The sequence below is a fragment of the Pongo pygmaeus genome, chromosome 11 (assembly GCF_028885625.2).
Source record: "Pongo pygmaeus isolate AG05252 chromosome 11, NHGRI_mPonPyg2-v2.0_pri, whole genome shotgun sequence".
In the NCBI taxonomy this organism is placed as follows: domain Eukaryota; kingdom Metazoa; phylum Chordata; class Mammalia; order Primates; family Hominidae; genus Pongo; species Pongo pygmaeus.
This window is the reverse complement of record NC_072384.2, coordinates 25,191,163-25,207,192: the sequence shown is the minus strand read 5'-3', so window position 1 is coordinate 25,207,192 and position 16,030 is coordinate 25,191,163. Positions and strand designations below refer to the sequence as shown.

Below are 16,030 nucleotides of genomic sequence, written 5' to 3'. Positions count from 1 at the left end.
AATTGTCATGTGCATATATCACCTTTTTTAAAAAAATTTAATCTCAAAATGTAGTAGGATAATGACTGATGTCTCAACTTTCCCAAATACTATCGTAATTACCTCTTTCTGAAAATTATGAATTTAAAATATTATTCTGGTATCCTCTAAAGTTATTTTATATGTAAAAATTCAAGCTAAAACCAATGGCAGAATTTTTGTTCCTCACAAATTTTACCAATAAACTATTTACAGATAAGTATTTTTTATTTCTTTACCAAGTCTCTGCCTCTGAAACAAAATTCTGTTAAGCTGCTTTTAAAAATCATAATAGGCCGGGTGTGGCTCACACCTGTAATCTCAGCACTTTGGGAGGCCAAAGCAGGAGGATTGCTTAAGCCCAGGAAAATATTTGGAAAATATTTAAATTCTTATTTCCACTAATTAAAAGATAAATACATATAACTGTTGAACATTGCCATGAAATTTCTTCTACAGATAAAATAAGAAATTGTTAATAAAGATTTGTTTTACTGACAGCAGTTTATTGAGATTAGTTGTATTCACTATAACAGTTAGTGGATGATTTTCATATTCCTGATTACTGTAAAAAGTAATGCAAAACATTTATTTTCATGTCCTTTTCTTTTTAGATGGAAATTCCTTCTTCCAGCATTATAAATCAGTACATTGCTTGTCAAGGGCCATTACCACACACTTGTACAGATTTTTGGCAGATGACGTGGGAACAAGGCTCCTCTATGGTTGTAATGTTGACCACACAAGTTGAACGTGGCAGAGTAAGTCATAGTTGAATCTTACACATTGCTTGGACTTTTTTCAAGTTATACTGCACATATGTAGTCAAAATATTCATGTTTATTTAAGCCTTTGTAACCTTTAATCTTCTTTTCTTGTGGTTTCTTGTTTTAAATCATCATGGTTAAGTGCATAAAACTGTGACTAACACATAAATAAATGTGACATAAGTGTTAGCCATTACTGTCATTGTTATTATTTAAAGGGATTAATATACATTTGTTAAGGGTCTTGTGTCTAACATATCTACAGAACTCTTTACAACTCTACGGTAAAATAAATAATGCAATTTAAAAATGGGCAATGGATCTGAATAGACAGTTCTCCAAAGAAGATATACAAATGGCTAAGAAGCACAAGAAAAGGTGCTCAACATCATTATCAGGGAGATGCAGATCAAAACCTTAATGAGACTTTATATCCAAGAGGATGGCTAAAATAAAAAGGACGTATAAAAACAAGTTCTAGGGATGATATGGAAAAAACAGAACCCTCCTATGGTGGGTTTGTAAAATCATCCAGCCATTTTGGAAAACAGTCTTGTAGTTCCTCAAAAAGTTAAACGTCGAGTTGGTATAACTTAGTACTTTCATTCCTAAATCCAAAAGAGTTGAAAAGGTCTGTCCACACAAAAATTTGTACATGAGCATTCATAACAGCATTATTTGTAATGGCCAAAATGTAGAAACAACTCAAATATACAAATAAAATGTGGTATAGTCTTATGGTTGGATATTATTTGGCAATAAAAAGGAACGAAGTAGTGATACATACTACAACATGGGTAAACCTGGAAAACACTTAGCATAGTGAAAGAGGTCAAAAAGACCACATATTATATGACTGCATTTATATGAAATGTCCAGGATAGGCAACTCTGTAGGGACATGAAGTAGATCAGTGGTGGTCTAGATCTGGGGTAAGAATAGGGGAACGGATGAGGAAGAATGAACAATGACTACTAATTGGTATAGGGTTTATTTTGGGTGTAATGGGAATGTTCTAAAAGTGATTGTGGTGATGGTTGCACAGTTCTGTGAATATACTGAAAACTATTGTATGCATTAAACGAGTGAACGGTATGGTGTATGAATTACTTGTCATTACAGCTGTTTTAAAAAATCTTAAGATTTAATGAGGATTTTTGCTGTCTCAAAATATAGCCAGATTACTTACTATTAAAAAGTGACAAAGAAAAAATGTCGGCTGGGTGCAGTGGCTCACACCTGTAATCCCAGCACTTTGGGAGACAGAGGCAGGTGGATCACCTGAGGTCAGGAGTTCAAGACCAGCCTGACCAATGTGGTGAAACCCCGTCTCTACTAAAAATACAAAATTAGCCAGGCTTGGTGGCACATGCCTGTAATCCCAGCTACTTGGGAGGCTGAGGCAGGAGAATCGCTTGAATCCAGGAGGCAGAGGTTGCAGTGAGCCAAGATCGTGCTATTGCACTCTATCCTGGGCAACAAGAGCAAAACTCCATCTCAAAAAAAAAACACTAGTCAGCAGATCTAGATGAAATTTATTAAATTTTTCTTGTAACTTTTCTATGTTTAAAATTTATTAAAAATTAAAACATTTTTAAAAATTGGAGAACATGAATCCATGTGTGTATAATTTTATTTATTTATTATTTATTTATATCAATATCAGGTTAAATGTCACCAGTATTGGCCAGAACCCACAGGCAGTTCATCTTATGGATGCTACCAAGTTACCTGCCACTCTGAAGAAGGAAACACTGCCTATATCTTCAGGAAGATGACACTATTTAACCAAGAGGTAAGAAGGCGGGATATCTGTTCATTAGAACTGTTGTGTTCAAGGTAAAGACTGAAAGCTGAAAATGTTTTTAGTTTGAGTATTGGTTACTAGGAAATACTATAAGAATTATTGAATTGTTTATCTGCTTTAATGGGGTACTTTGGAATTTTATTAAGAGTATTATCCTATTCTATTATAAAATTAATGTTTTTCTTAGTTTCTATGACTAAATATGAATGGTCAGTGAAAAAGTAGTCTGGTAAATAATACTACTGTTACTACTTCGCCTATTCAGCACAGCTATTTAGATATGTTTCATTATAAAAAAAACTTTTACTCCAAGTAGTATCAGTACAGTATTTGGGTGTGTCTGTGGAAATGGAAAAAACAATTGAAAGCTATTAAATTATTTTCCTTTTTTAAAAGAGTAGAGGAGAGCAACTTCACAGTCCCCCACATATTAAGAAGGAAAAGGTTGTAACCAGGACCTTCTGACAGCAGATGGGGTGTAGATTTCTAATTGCCAGCTCTTAATTCTGCCTGAGTCAGTCCCCTTGGCTTCAAATGAAACTGATTAATAAATGATGGCTCAGTATCCCAATTGGAAGATGTATGTAGAGAGCATCATGCTGCCAGTTCTGTCAGGCTGCTAGAGACAGTGCACCCTACTTTCTCTGCCTGCAGCTAGCTATCCCTCTGCCACCACCTTTGGTTTTCAAAGGGACTAAAAGAAGGAAGTAACTGCTAGAGAAGAGCAAATAGCCCAAGCTATGAATGCCCAGGACTATCCCATCAATGGTCAAGGCTTTGGAAATGAGAACTCCCCTCCAACCCCAAGAGCATGATTAAAGGAAACCAGAGAGACAGAGCCTTACTGACTAAAAGGGAAGAAGCCAGAAGTTGTGCTAATTTATAGAAAAGAAATCTGGCATTGAATAAAGCTAAAATTACAAGAATTTTAAAATTTCAAAATTTTATGGGCTAGAGTCCATCAGAATGAATTTAGGGTTTGGGGACATATACTGTGTAGCTCATGGTCTAATGTAACAGGTCAAGCCAATATGATATTTCTTCATTTTCTCAAATAGATAATGAAAGATAGGCTACGTATGTTTATATAAAATAATGTCTATCTTTAGCAATAATGTCTATCTTTAGCATAGTCTCTATTATACTCCACCTGTAGATTATCCATGACAGTTTTATATACCATAGTGGCTTTTCTTTACACACCCTGAGTACATTAGAACGAAGACATGAGTTAGTTTCTAAAGTTTGAGCCAAACATAATTGGGAAAATAAGTTTGCTCCCATAAATAAAAACATACCTGGATGGATTAATGATAGCAGATACTACCTCAAGTCTTGAATACCTTTTACTTTTACTTTTCAGGAAGCTCTCTTTAGTGTAAATGGCAATAACCATAGTTATAATTATAGTGTTGAATGACGATAGCAACCATTTATTGATTATATGGTGCCAAGTAGCTGATTGGGTGATGTACAGGTCTCCTCATGGAGTCTTTTTAGCATAAGACTGATCCTTTAAAGTACAGATGTTATTTCATTTTTCAGTTGAAATTATTTTCTGAAACATTGGATGCTATAACTGGCAGAGTCAAGATTTGAACCAAGATGTATCTAAACCCACTACTCTTACTGTCTCCATTATACCAACCTTGGCTCTCCAAAAAGAAATAATCCCACTGATTTGACTTTGTGTTTTTATTAACTCCAATTTTTAATATACATTTATCTTGAGATTTTATTTTTCTGATTTCCATAATTTCATCTGCATTGTGTGAGGATTAGGTCAGCTTTGTTCACAAAAAATGTTTTTTACTTTACCATTTTTGCTCACCCAAGAATTCATTAGTTTTCTTTAAGCATTTCTCTGGGTCTTAATTTGTTTCTACCTATATACTTGATTATCACCATTAAAATACTTTACACATATAGAAATTGAGTTATAAAAAGAGTAGTAATGTAATTAGCCATACTTAAATGGATACAACTATTTCTATAAAATAGTTTCTTTCCTTTTTGTTGAAATTTTGCATTCTAATGAGTTTATACATAACTTTTGGTGGAGAAGAGGAGTGGTTGGTTTTGCTTTCCTTCTAAAATTCCAATGACATGAATATATTTTAAAGATACTGTCATAGTACCAACACGTTCATATTCCTGCTGTGCAATAACAGACGAATACACTGAGACAGCAGGGATGCAGCAGATAAAGAGTTTAATGATCGCAGGGTACCGAGCAAGGAGATGGGAGGAGACCCTCAAATCATCTCCCCGAGGAGATGGGATCTGGGATGGGGTTTTTAAGGGGATGGTGGAGAGCAAGGGGCTGGGAAATTAAGATCATTGATTGGTTGGGATAAGGTGGATGAAATCATCAGGAGGTGCATTCTTTGGTGAGTTAGCTTATCTCAGGGTCCTTTAGACCAACTGAGTCAGTAGTTTCATCAGTATGCAGGACCCAAAAGAATGTCTCAAAGGGGAAATCTAACATTTCATAATGTCCCAAGTTGTTACCTGTAGAGCAGTTAAGGGGAACTATAATCTTGTAATGGGTCTATGGGATTCTGAGGCAACAGGCACCAACCAACTATGAGGACGCGGGTCAGAGAGCAGCTGACCTAGTGATCAATGCTAAGTGTGCTGCAAGCTGTGTTTAGTTTTCTATCTCCCCCTCCCTTCTTTCCTGATTAATTTTATGAGGTTTATAGGGACAATTTCAATAATACATAAGTCAAGGTGCATAATTTTTCATTTGTTCTTAGAAAAATGAAAGTCGTCCACTCACTCAGATCCAGTACATAGCCTGGCCTGACCATGGAGTCCCTGATGATTCGAGTGACTTTCTAGATTTTGTTTGTCATGTACGAAACAAGAGGGCTGGGAAAGAAGAACCCATTGTTGTCCATTGCAGGTATTCTGTTTTCCGTCTTTTATGAATGTATAGCTGAACAGATATGTCATTTTTAAAAGAGAGTACATATTTTGTCCTTATGGTGTTATTATCACTGTAATAATTAGAACTCAAAGCTATGCTCTGAAGGTAGGAGGCAAAGGATATGTTCTAACATATGATTGGCAGTAACTTTATCATAAGATATAAAAATAATACTGATTGCACTGATTCTTAGATGCTCCTCCTTTTCATATTTTGACACCTCTGAAATTGGTCTTAACAATTTACAATAGATTTGATGAAATACAGTACTGTGGGCTGTCTTAGTCCATTTGTGCTATGTAACAAAATATTTGAGACTGGGTAATTGAAAAGGAACAGAAATGCATTTCTTATACTTCTGGAGGCTGGGAAGTTCAAGATCAGGGTACACACAGGTTCTCATGAGGGTCTAATGAGGACTACTCTCTGCTTCCATTATGGCACTTTGTTGTGTCATTCTCTGGACGGGATGAATACTGTTTCCCCACATGCTAGAAAGGACAGAAGGAGTGAACCCACTCTCTGAAGTCCTTTTATATAAGGGCTCTAATCCCGTCAGCCCTCATGACTTAATCACCTCCAAAAGGTCCCACCTTTTCTTTTTTTTTCAGTCGGAGTCTCATGCTGTCACACAGGCTGGAGCGCAATGGCATGATCACAGCTCACTGTAACCTCTGCCTCCCAGGCTCAAGTGATCCTCCTGCCTCAGCCCCCAGAGTAGCTAGAGGTACAGGTGCACCACCAAGCCTGGCTAATTTTTGTATTTTTTTGTAAAGATGGGTTTTTGCCATGTTGCCCAGGCTGGTCTGGAACTCCTGGGCTCAAGGGATCCACCTACTTTGGCCTCACAAAGTGCTGGGATTACAGGCGTGAGCCACTGTGCCTCACCGGTTCCACCTCCTAATATTATCACATTGGTGATTAAGTTTTAACATAGGAATTTTATGGGACACATTCAGACAATGGCTTAGGCATTAGGTTACAGCCTAATATTTAGATTCTCTTCCTTCTTCCTTGCCTGTGGCTCCTCTTAGGACATTCATTGAGTACTCCTACCTCTCTTGAAATGACCCTACCAAAGGATATGCTACTTCTAAAAGCTTGAAGTAAACAGCAGGTTACTCTTTCTTTCTTTGAGACCCAAGTCCCCTTCTGCCCTCCAGTCTTTACTGCTACTGATCCAGAGATTAGGAGACAGTTGTTCCCTCCCTGTTACGGCCACCTTTGTTAAGTGATTTATTCAGAGGATATCTTGAGGTATCTCTTTATACTTAGACTTTCCAACACACTTTAAGAGTAGAGTTTCAAATCATCAAAACAGATTATAGACCAAAATTTGAGAGGTACAGTAGCAAGAATGGTGAAACACCATTTTATATCCCAAGTCCCTGATAACTACTGCATTCGTGTTCACAGATTAGAAGTTAAAAAGTTGTTCTTGGCTGTCTCAGTGGTAAAGTTTAGTTTAAAATCAGACCGGGAGCGGTGGCCCATGCCTGGAATCCCAGCACTCTGGGAGGCCGAGGCGGGCAGATCACCTGAGGTCAGGAGTTCGAGACCAGCCTGACAAACATGGTGAAACCCTGTGTCTACTAAAAATACAAAAAAAATTAGCCAAGTGTGGTGGTGCACGTCTGTAATCCCAGCTACTCGAGAGGCTGAGGCAGGAGAATCGCTTGAGCCCAGGAAGTAGAAGTTGCAGTGAGCCGAGATCGCACCACTGCACTCCAGGCCGCGTGAGTGAGATTCTGTCTCAAAAAAAAAAAAAAAAAAAGATATATTTGAGTTTAAAATATTGTTGTCTTTTGTGCATTCATCGATGGTTTATTATTGTCATTCTATCATTTTGCATTTTAAGAGGAGTTGCTCCAGTAAGCTTCTATTCCTTGTTCAGATTTTAAAAAGTTAAATTTAACTGCTTTAAAATAGTATTTTTCCAACTAACGTGGTAGATGGAAGATTCAGAACAAGTAATTAAGTCAGTGCATTTTTTTTCTGTTTTCAAAATATTCTGTATTTGGCTTACTACTTTTATAATATAAAACATTAAAATGATATTGTTCTTCTGTGTTATAATTCAGTTTTATGCACAAAAGCCACAAGTGGTTTAACAGAATAGTATCAGTAAGATCTTGCCTATATTTGTCTTTTTTAGTGCTGGAATCGGAAGAACTGGGGTTCTTATTACTATGGAAACAGCCATGTGTCTCATTGAATGCAATCAGCCAGTTTATCCACTAGATATTGTAAGAACAATGAGAGATCAGCGAGCCATGATGATCCAAACACCTGTGAGTACTGTACTTCATATACAAGTGTATATTCTTAACATGATGATTTTTGTTGCCACTGCGTATCCTAAATCATATTTTTATCCTTTTTTATCTTTTCAATTCCTTGCCATGGTCAAATAACCTCTAGCACAGGGGTAAGCAAACTACTGCCCGCTAGTCAAATCTGGCCTGCCACTTGTTTTTGTAAATAAAATTTTAGTGGAACACAGCCATGCTCATTTATCTATGCCTGCTTTGATATTATAGCTGCAGAATTTGGAAGTTGCAACGGTACCATGTGGCCTACTATTTCTAAAATATTTAATATCTGGCCTTTTACAGAAAAAGTTTTGCTAACATGCAAGTTGCCTGGCGTATTAAATATTGAGTGCTTAAACAGGCACAGAGGAACTTGCTTTGTATTATTTAGTCAAGTTGAATGCTGAGAATGATATTATCCCTGAACTGGAGAATCTTGATAGACCTGCTTTCTGTGAAATAGCTGTGGTGAAATTGTTTTTCTTTTTACATAAAAACTTACATTGCAGCGGCCGGGCGCAGTAGGTAGCTCATGCCTGTAATCCCAGCATTTTGGGAGGCTGAGGCGGGCGGATCACGAGGTGAGGAGATCGAGACCATCCTGGCTAACACAGTGAAACCCCGTCTCTACTAAAAATACAAAAAAATTAGCCGGGCATGGTGGTGGGCGCCTGTAGTCCCAGCTACTCAGGAGGCTGAGGCAGGAGAATGGCATGAACCTGGGAGGCGGAGCTTGCAGTGAGCCGAGATTGTGCCACTATACTCCAGCCTGGGCGACAGAGTGCGACTCAGTCTCAAAAAAAAAAAAAAAAGAACTTACATTGCAACAACAAAAATTACAGAAATTAAGGTACTTTTTAGTGTATTCTACACTATTAATTATGCTTCAGGAGCCAAAAGAAGAATCATGGAATTTTAGTGTTAAAATTATCTTTTGCACTGATTAAGACATTGTGAAATAATAGCAGTGTTGGTGGAATAGGTTACTTGAAGGAAATTGACCTGTGTGATCCAGTAAGTGCCTATAATTTTTTTGTTTTTGTTTTGTGAGACAAGAGTCTCACTCTGTTGCCCAGGCTGGTATGCAGTGGTGTGATCATAACTCACTGCAGCCTCAGCCTACCAAGCTTAAGCAATCCTCCCACCTCAGCTGGGACTACTGGCATGAGCCACCACATCGGGCTAATTTTTTTATTTTTTGTAGAGAGAGGATCTCACTATGTTGCTTAGGCTGGTCTTGAACTCCTGGGTTCAAACTGTCCTGCCACTTCAGCCTCCCAAAGTGTTGGGATTACAGGCATGAGTCACCATGCTCAGCCTGGTTTTTAATTACAGAAAGTTTCAAACATAGACAATATAATGAATATCATGTTTATACTCAGATCCCACATTTGCCATATTGTTTCATCTGTATAGCTGTTCACTTTCTCTGTATTTGAAGCAAATCCTAGATATCATATCATTTTGTTCATAATATTTTAGTGTGTATCTCTAAAAGATAAGGATTGATTTCCCTTTTAAATAAAACCACAGTACAATTATCAAGAAATGTAATCAATTTTTTTTTTTTTTTTTTTTTTTTTGAGACAGAGTCTTTGCTCTGTCGCCCAGGCTGGAGTGCAGTGGCGCGATCTCAGCTCACTGCAAGCTCTGCCTCCCGGGTTCACGCCATTCTCCTGCCTCAGCCTCCCGAGTAGCTGGGACTACAGGCACCCGCCACCATGCCCTGCTAATTTTTTGTATTTTTAGTAGAGATGGGGTTTCACCGTGTTAGCCAGGATGGTCTAGATCTCCTGACTTTGTGATCCACCCGCCTTGGCCTTCCAAGTACTGGGATTAGAGGTGTGAGCCACCACGCCCGGCCATCAATTTGTTAATATTATCAAATTGGCAGTATTTAAATTTCTAGTTGTTTACTAAAAACCGTCTTTTTAAATTTTATAACAGCTTTATTAAAATACAATTCACATACCATAAAATTCAGCCGCTTAAAGTATACAATTCAGTGGGTTTTGTGTATTACAGAGGCTTGCAACTATCACTACTATATAACTTTTATTTTTATTTTATTTTTTATTTTTTTTGAGACAGAGTTTCGCTTCTGTTGCCCAGGCTGGAGTGCAATGGCATGATCTTAGCTCACCGCAACCTCCGCCTTCCGGGTTCAAGCAATTCTCCTGCCTCAGCCTCCCGAGTAGCTGGGATTACAGGCACCCGCAACCACACCCAGCTAATTTTTGTATTTTTAGTAGACACAGGGTCTCTCCATGTTGGCCAGGCTGGTCTTGAACTCCTGACCTCAGGTGATCCACCCACCTTGGCCTCCCAAAGTGCTGGGATTACAGGCATGAGCCACCAGGCCTGGCTATACAATTTTTAAAACATCTTCATTCCCCGCCACCCACCCCTCCCCCCTCCCGCCCAAAAAAACCCCAAGCTCATTAACAATTATTCCCATTTCCCCTCATAACCTCTCTAACCTCCCCCAACCCCCAACCTCCAACCTCCAATCTAGGCAATCACCAGTCTACTTTCTTTCTCCGCAGAGTTGCCTATTCTGGACCTTTTATATGAATGAGATCATACAGTTTGGTCTTTTCTAACTGGCTTCTTTTAAGTAGCATATTTAAAGGTTTATCTGTACTGCAGTATGTATTATTACTTTATTCCTTTTTATTGTTCAATAATATTTAATTGTATAGATTTTTACCACATTGTGTTCATCGTTAATCTGTTGATGGACATTTATTTGGTTTGTATCCACTTTTTGGTTATTATGAGTAATGCTGCCATGAATTTTTATGTGAACATACGTTTTCATTTATCTTGGGCATACCCAGGAGTGGAATTGCCAGGTCATGTTTTCATTCTGTTTAACCTTTTGAGGAACAGCCAGTTGTTTCCAAAATTTCTGTACCATTTTGCAGTTCCTCTAGAAGTGTATGAGGCTTTTGTTTTCTTCACATCATCATCAACACATGTTACTGTCTGTCTTTTTTATTTTAGCCATCCTGCTGGGTATGAAGTAGTATCTCACTGTGAATTTGTTGTGCATTTCCCTGATAACTAATTGTATTAGTCTGTTTTCACACTGCTACAAATAAACACTTGAGACTGGGTAATTTATAAAGAAAAGAGGCTTAGTTGACTCACAGTTCCCCAGGCTGTACAGGAAGCATGGCTGGGAGGCCTCAGGAAACTTAAACAATCATGGTGGAAGGCAAAGGGGAAGCAAGCACGTCTTCACATGGCCAGCAGGAGAGAGACAGAGAGAAAGAAGCAGGAGGTGCTGCATACTTTCAAACAACCATGTCTTGTAGAGAACTCTATCACGAGAACAGAAAGGGGGAGGTCTGCCCCCACTATTCAGTCACCTCCCGCAAGGCCTCTCCTCCAACACTGGGAATTACTATTTGACATGAGATTTGGGTGAGGACACACAGCTAAACCATATCACTAATGATGTTAAGCATCTTTACATGTGATAATGAGCTATTTATTTGCATATATTTTTTGGAGAACTGTTCAAATCTTTTGCATGTTTTTGAATTTGGTCGTCATTTTATTGTCGAGTTGTAAGTTTTTTTTATATTTTCTGGATAAAAGTTTCTGATCAGATCTGTGGTTTGCAAATATTTGTTTCCATTTCCTCTTTCTGTTTTCTTGATTATAGTAGTTGATGCACAGAAGTTTTGAATTTGGTGAAGTCTAGTTTATCTGTTTTTCCTTTATCATTTATGCTTTTGGTATCATAGATGAGAAATTATTACCTAACCCATAAGTGAGTCTACAAGTTTTATAGTTTTAGCTCTCGCATTTAGGACTGATCCATTTTGAGCTAATTACTGTGTGTGATTTGAGGTAGGGTTCCAACTTAACTCTTTTGCATGTGGTTACCCACTTGTCCCAGCACCATTTGTTAAAATGACTGTTCTTTCCCATTGAATTGTCTCAGGGCTCTTGTCAAAAATCAGTTGAGTACAAATGTAAGGGTTTATTTCTAGACTTCTAATTCTATTCCATTGATCTGTATCTCTGTTCCTATGCTAGTACTACACTGTCATCATTACTGTAGCTTTGTTGTAAAATTTAAAATCAGGAAATGTAAATCCATAACTCTTTTTCATTTTCCAGCTTGATTTAGCTATTCTGTGTCCCTTGCATTTTCATATGAATTTTGAATAAGTTTATTCTTTCTGAAAAAATTAAAAAAAAAAACCCAGCAACCAGAATGTTCATAGGGATTGGGTTGAATCTCTAGATCAAATTGGGAAGTATTGTCATAATAGTGATATTACATCTTGCAAAGCATGAACACAGGATGGTCTTTCTGTTTATTTAGGTATTCTTTAATTTTAATTGTAGTTTTCAGCATGCAAGTCTTGCGCTTATTTAAATTTATTCCTCAGTATTTTAGTATGTTTTGGTGCTATTGTAAATGGAATTGTTTACTTTATTAACCAATAGTTTTGTGTGTGAGAGAGTGAATTTCTTAGGATTTTCTGTTGACAAGATTATGTCATCATGTCATTTGCAAATAGATATAAATTACTTCTTTCCAATCTAGATGCCTCTTTCCTTTTTCTTTGTCTTTCTTGTATAAGTATCCTGGATAGAACCTCCAGTACAATGTTGAATAGAAGTGATGAGACCAGAACACTTGTCTTCTTCCTAATCTTAGAGGGAAAGTTTTATATTTTCACTAATTATCATATTAGCCATGGATTGTTTATAAATGCCCTTTATCAAGTTGAAGAAGATCCCTTTGTTACTTGTTCATTGAGTGTTTTCATCCTGAAAGTGTGTTCAGTTTTGTTAAGTGCTTTTCCTGCATCTGAGATATCTTGTGGTTTTCGGTCTTTTATTCTATTAAGGTGGTATATGACATTGATTTTTAGATGTTAAATTGACCTTGCATTCCTGAGATAAATCTCACTTGGATATAGTATGTAATGCTTTTTATATGTTGCCTGATTTGATTTGCTAGCATTTTCTTGAGGTCCTGTATCTATATTCTTACATAATAAGATTTTTAAAAAGATTTTAATTATGGCAATATACACATAACATAAAATTTACCAGCTCAACCATTTTTAAGTATACAGTTTAGCAGTGTTAAGTATACTTACATTTTTTTGCAACCAATTTGCAATTTCTTGCAAAACCAAAACTCTATATCCATTAAAAAAAAAACTCCCCATTTTCTCCTCTCCTCAGCCCTTGGTAACCACCATTCTACTTTTCTGTTTCTGTGAGTTTGACTACTCTAGATACTTTACGTAAGTAAATTCATGTATTTGTCTTTTTCTGACTGGCTTATTTCACTTAGATTAATGACCTTAAGATTCATCCAAGTTGTAGCATAAGTCAGAATTTCCTTCCTTTCCAAGGGTGAACATACCACATTTTCTTTATTCATTTATCTATCAGTGGACAGGGTTGCTTTTTCCTTTTGCCTATTGTGAATAATGCTGCTAAGAATATGGGTGTATGAAGATCTCTTTGAGACCTTGCTTTCATTTCTTTCAGGTATATACCTAGAAGAGGAATTCCTGGATCATAGCACACATGGGCTTTTGGTTTTGTTTTCATAATTTGTTTAAAATCAGAATTCAGATACAGTCTACACATTTTGATTGGTTTATATGTCTCTTAAATCTCTTTTAATTGAAAGCTTCCTCCTTCATTTCTTATCTTTTTTTTTGGTAATTTACTTGATAAACGAATCAGGTTGTTTGCAACATATTTCCGACGGCGTGAATTTTGCCAGTTTACATCCTCAAGGTGGTCTCTGTGTTTCCTAAAAGTGGTTACATGTATGGCTTGAGCATCTTAGGTCACATATTCTTTCTTCAGATGCACATAATGTCTGATTGTCTTTTTTTTGTGAAGTTAGCACCCTTGAGTAATCAATCCCTGCATTCATTAATTCATTGGATTTGCAAAATAATGATATTCTAATTCTATCATTCTGTCTTTATTAGTTGGACTACTTCTTTAAAGAGAAACTTCATATCTACTATTTGGTTAGCAAGTGGTATAGCATGTATAGGAAAGGCAAGAAAAACATTTGATTCTTTCCCTTTATCTACAAGCTTTCAATATAATGAATCATTTACTAGCTTCCTCCAAGGGTGATGACTTAAATTTATTTGGGTATTATTTTGAAATCAAGGATTTAAACATAGTTGATGTATTTCAACCCATTGTAGTTTTTTGTTGTTGTTGTTTTGTTTTGTTTTTGAGACGGAGTTTCGCTCTTGTTGCCCAGGCTGGAGTGCAGTGGCGCAATCTTGGCTCACTGCAACCTCCGCCTCCCAGATTCAAGCAATTCTCCTGCCTTGGCCTCCCAAGTAGCTGGGATTGCAGGCGCCCGCAACCAGGCCTGGCTCATTTTGTTTTTAGTAGAAATGGGGTTTCTCCATGTTGGTCAGGCTGTTCTTGAACTTCTGACCTCAGGTGATCCACCCACCTCGACCTCCCAAAGTGCTGGGATTACAGGAGTGAGCCACTGTGCCTAGCCTGTAGTTATTTTTCTTAATGATATCCAAATTGTCCTATTTTTGGCCAGTGGGAGCCTGTTCACCTTGGCTTCTGAGTCCTTTTGTCAAGACCCTGGTAACTTTGATAGCTTTGTTACTATCAGAAAATATATCCAGGCCCATCTTGTACATCTTGTGCCCATGATTTAGAATCAGTAGTTTCTCCAAGAAGCCCGGTTCTTTTTATTGAGAAACTATTTTAGGCACCAGCCTCTGGGCACTAAGGACTGTATTTGCTTGGGTTAATTTTTGTCTCTCAAAATGATAAATTGCACAACCAGTAAAATACATTTATCATAGGTTAATACTTTATGCTTCCAATGCAAACTCAGGACCACAGTGTTTTTACTTAGCTTCTTTTACATCTTTAACAAGAATACTGGTTCTCTACAATATTAGCAATGAAAGATTTAGAATATCACAAATACTCCACATTACACAACTGTTTCAGAATAACAACACTACCAGTATAAACAGTATGGCTAATGAAAAGAGTTTTCCTTTTTTTCACAGTTCTTTTTGCCCTTTGAGTATATTCTCCCACAGATATGCAGTCAAATTACTGAGGTGTTTGTTTGTTTGTTTGTTTGTTTGTTCGTCTGCAGTATTTTTGAGACAGAGTCTTGCTCTGTTGCCAGGCTGGTTTGCAGTAGTGTGATCACCACTCATCGCAGCCTTAACCTCCTTGGCTCAAATGTTCCTCCCATCTCCACCTCCCAAGTATCTTAGGACTACAGGCACACACCACAGCACCCACCTAATTTTTTTTTCTTTTTTTGTAGATACAGGGTCTTGCTGTGTTGCCCATGCTGATCTTGAATTCCTGGCCACAAGAGATACTGCCACCTTGGCCTATGAAAGTGCTGGTATTACAGGCACGAGCCACCATGGCCAGCCAAATTGCTGTTTTAAAGTCCCTTCAGGGATGGGTGCGGTGGCTCACGCCTGTAATCTCAGCACTTTAGGAGGCCAGTGCAGGCGGGGATCACCTGAGATCAGGAGTTGAAGACCAGTCTGGCCAACATGGTGAAACCCTGTCTCTACGAAAGTACAAAAATTAGCCGGGCATGATGGCAGGTGCCTGTAATCCCAGCAACTCTGGAGGCTGAGGCAGGAGAATCTCTTGAACCCGGGAGGCGGAGGTTCCAATAAGTCAAGATTGCGCCATTGAACTCTAGCCTCGGTGACAGAGTGAGACTCCGTCTCAAAAAAAATGTCCCTTCAAATAGCTCTCCTCTATATGGTTGTCATCAACTAGATACACACATTGATTAGTTTCATGATATTGTCAATTCTTAGGGATTTTAAGATTTTTGTAATTATATGCTATATTTACGTTATTCCAAAGTATAAATCTAAAAAGGAAGGTATATTTAAGGAAGTCTAGTCTGTGTCCCTCTCCTGCTCCCTTTTCCCTCCATCCCTTTATAAGAAACTGTTTTTATTCATTTTATTTTATTTTTATTTATTTATTTATTTTTTGAGACGGAGTCTCTCTCTGTTGCCCAGGCTGGAGTGCAGTGGCGCTATCTCGGCTCACTGCAAGCTCCGCCTCCCAGGTTCACGCCATTCTCCTGCCTCAGCCTCCTGAGTAGCTGGGACTACAGGCACCCACTACCACGCCCAGCTAGTTTTTTTTGTATTTTTAGTAG

The 16,030-nt window shown here is 37.7% G+C and overlaps 1 protein-coding gene across 5 annotated transcripts in view; it reads left to right on the top strand.

Annotated features, from left to right (window-relative positions):
- The window catches only part of PTPN4 (protein tyrosine phosphatase non-receptor type 4), a 224,530-nt gene that overhangs the window by 201,875 nt on the left and 6,625 nt on the right, over positions 1-16,030 (top strand). For all 5 annotated transcript variants that reach the window (XM_054478748.2, XM_054478745.2, XM_063647371.1 and 2 more), the window contains 4 exons: positions 633-779; positions 2,452-2,580; positions 5,352-5,500; positions 7,680-7,815. In XM_054478748.2, coding sequence (XP_054334723.1) covers positions 633-779; positions 2,452-2,580; positions 5,352-5,500; positions 7,680-7,815 — 561 coding nt within the window. The remainder of the gene's footprint in view (positions 1-632; positions 780-2,451; positions 2,581-5,351; positions 5,501-7,679; positions 7,816-16,030) is intronic.